We start from the raw sequence: 2,972 nt of genomic DNA, 5'->3' as shown, positions 1-2,972 counted from the left end.
TATGCACCATTGGGGTGCGGATAAGGGTTTTATAAGGGTTTTATTATATTATTTATATAACCATTTTGTTAATTTAAGGTTATGTTTATTATTGTTACTGTAACTATTTTTATTATATATACTTTTTTAAATGTAAAGCTGTACAACTGCCGAACAAAAAATAAAAAAATAAAAACATTTTAAGACAATTTCATAATTTCACAGTCATACACGTAATCGTATTATGTATAATTACACATGTGTTTAATTAAACATAATCCGGATTCGGAAGTAATCTCTCTACCTTATTACATTCACATAAATCGAACGTACTTTAATATTATACATATACTTTAATCATATACATACAAGCGGTCGATGAATTTCAAGATCAGATGAAGGAATTGTCTCATTTAGGCATTTCTAGTACATTGCGTACTACATACAACCCCACCCCACTTGGGCCGCGGTTTGAAGGCTTAACTCTGGTATAAAGGCTGCGAGCAGTCCCCTAGCAGATCACAAGCAGTTTTCAGTTCGGAAAAGGCTCGCACAAGACAATCATGAACTCTCTGGTGAGTGGCTGCCTTGTTTCACAATATTGACTGAAACAATTGTACGAACGTTTTGAAAACCATCTAATATATTATTTTGGATTATTTGAGTTATGTTCAGCCTGCATAGTGTAGTCCGCCTCTGTAGTGTAATGGTCAGTACGCTCAACTACCGTTCTGGAGGTCCCGGGTTCGATTCCCAAGAGGGGTCAAAAAATATAAGTGATTTTTGCACTGTAATATTTATTCAATACTACCCTGGACTGGTACCTGAAGCTGAGGGCTGATCACCTTTCCTTCATGTGTAAACGATCAAGATATCACTGCGTTTATATGACGCAGTGCCCTATGCACCATTGGAGTGCAGATAAGGGTTTTATTATTATTATTATTATTATTTACAACATTTTGAGTGTGTCCAGATACTTGTTCACAATTCTGGATAATCTCCATGTAGGAGTTAATTTTTACATTATTTAACTTTCTTCATTCTTTTTTGACATCTCAATATAGATGAATGAGAATGTGGAAGTCTGGGCATTAACAGGACTTAACCAAACCTTTGAGGGTTGTAGGTCCTGTAAATGCCCAGACTTCTATATTGTTCTTCATCTATGTTGAGATGTATCGCTCGTATATTTATTTAATATTACCCTGGAGTGATAACTGAAAGGCAATGACGATTTAATTTCCTTCGTGGATTTAACGATCTAGATAACACTGCTTCTATGTGATGCGGTGCCCTATGCACCATTGGGTGTAGATAAATGGAAAACTATGAATTTAATTTTTGGAGAAATTGTTTTGATATTAAATATTTTTATGAAGAGATCGATTTTTTTTCTTCGTTAATTGATTTGGCAGTCACTTTGTGATAAAATCTATCCAATTTATATTTTAGTTTTACAAATACAAACCACTTTTTTATTTTTTATTTTGCTTTACTTATTTCAAATAGTGGTGTTTACTTAGTAAAACTTATATTATATTAAAACGAATATTTTTTATTATGATCCCAAAATCAATATTATTCTGTATTGTATTATTGATAAGTTTTTTGTTATCCCAAAAATAAAATTTACTTAAAGGTCATTTCTCTTTATTTGAGTGCAAATATTAAAATATATTAAACCTGCACATACCGTATACTTATGATTAAAAAAATATACATCGATGTACGCAAATATCAAAAACTCATGAAAATAATTTTGTTTCTAGGTATTCGCAACCCTTCTGTGCGTGGGAGTCGCATCCGCCCACTACATCGGTGGACACGATGATGGACAGTGGAGGGGAGAGGGTCTGGCCGAGAGCCAGGACCATGGACAGTACGACCATGGATACGGTGCCGGAGCTTACGCCGGTGCTCAATATGGTGCCGGAGCTTACGCCGGACACTATGCTCACGGAGCCGCCCCTCTGGGACATGACGGACGCGTCGTAGACACCCCCGAGGTCGCCCGCGCCAAGGCCGCCCACTTCGCCGCTATTGCCAGCGCTTCCCACGGATCCCACGGAGCTTATGGAGCTTATGCTCCCCTCGCCTACGCCGGTAACTTGGCCCATGGTGGTTACGACAACGCCGGATACGGCCATGGTGGATACTCCAACGGACTCCACGCTTACGGACCCGCTCCTCTGGGACATGACGGAAACGTGATCGACACCCCCGCTGTCGCCCACGCCAAGGTTGCCCACCACGCCGCTTTCTCCAACGCCGCCCATGGCGCCCATGGAATCAACCACGCCGCCGGTGGAGTTGCCGCTTATGGAGCTCACGCTTACGGAGTCCCCGCCGTCTATGGTGCCCATGGCGCTTATGCCCATGGAGCCTACGCCCATGGAGCCGCCCCTCTGGGACATGACGGTCAAGTAGTAGACACCCCCGAGGTCGCCCACGCCAAGGCCGCCCACTTCGCTGCCAAGGCTCATGCCGCCCATGGAGCTCATGACGCTCACTACTATCATTAAAAAAAGACTAAGCTTTACCCCCATTGTAAATGACCATGGGTTCATGTTATTGTAGTTGTAATGAAAACCCCATGTATATACATCCCTATAATCTATCCTTCCGTCGTCCTTTTTTTTTTTAAAGTTGTATACCTTTTCCTCATATAATATTTCCTTCATACATACTTTATAATTTCCCCTTATACACCTTTAATTTATTGTCTTTTTTGTTTATCATCAAACTTATCAAAAAAGCAAACGACATAAATCGAATCGAAAAGTATTTTCTTGTGTTTTATTTTTCAATTTCATTTCTTGATATGACTAGCTTATCGCTATGAAGCTATATCTTCTATCCAAACAAAAAACAGACTAGAGTAGGTCAAGGTTTTAAAGTTGTTTAAATTTATGAGCGATCTTAAGCTTTATCACCACCAATGGTGCATAGGACACTGAATCTTTCAGTTATCTTCATCGTTAAATATTCAA

General features: G+C 39.5%; 1 protein-coding gene across 1 annotated transcript; it reads left to right on the top strand.

The window, feature by feature from the left end:
• Positions 1-503: 503 nt before the first annotated feature.
• On the top strand, positions 504-2,766 carry LOC148309699 (uncharacterized). The gene is made up of 2 exons (XM_088259648.1): positions 504-554; positions 1,752-2,766. The coding sequence occupies exons 1-2, from the start codon at positions 543-545 to the stop codon at positions 2,502-2,504; spliced, it is 765 nt and encodes a 254-aa protein (XP_088115774.1). The 5' UTR covers positions 504-542; the 3' UTR covers positions 2,505-2,766.
• The last annotated feature ends 206 nt before the right edge of the window (positions 2,767-2,972 follow it).

This window comes from Brachycentrus maculatus, unplaced genomic scaffold, assembly GCF_059751285.1.
Source record: "Brachycentrus maculatus isolate JH-2025_06_01 unplaced genomic scaffold, ASM5975128v1 h1tg000119l, whole genome shotgun sequence".
NCBI lineage: Eukaryota > Metazoa > Arthropoda > Insecta > Trichoptera > Brachycentridae > Brachycentrus > Brachycentrus maculatus.
This window is presented reverse-complemented; position numbering and strand designations above follow the sequence as displayed.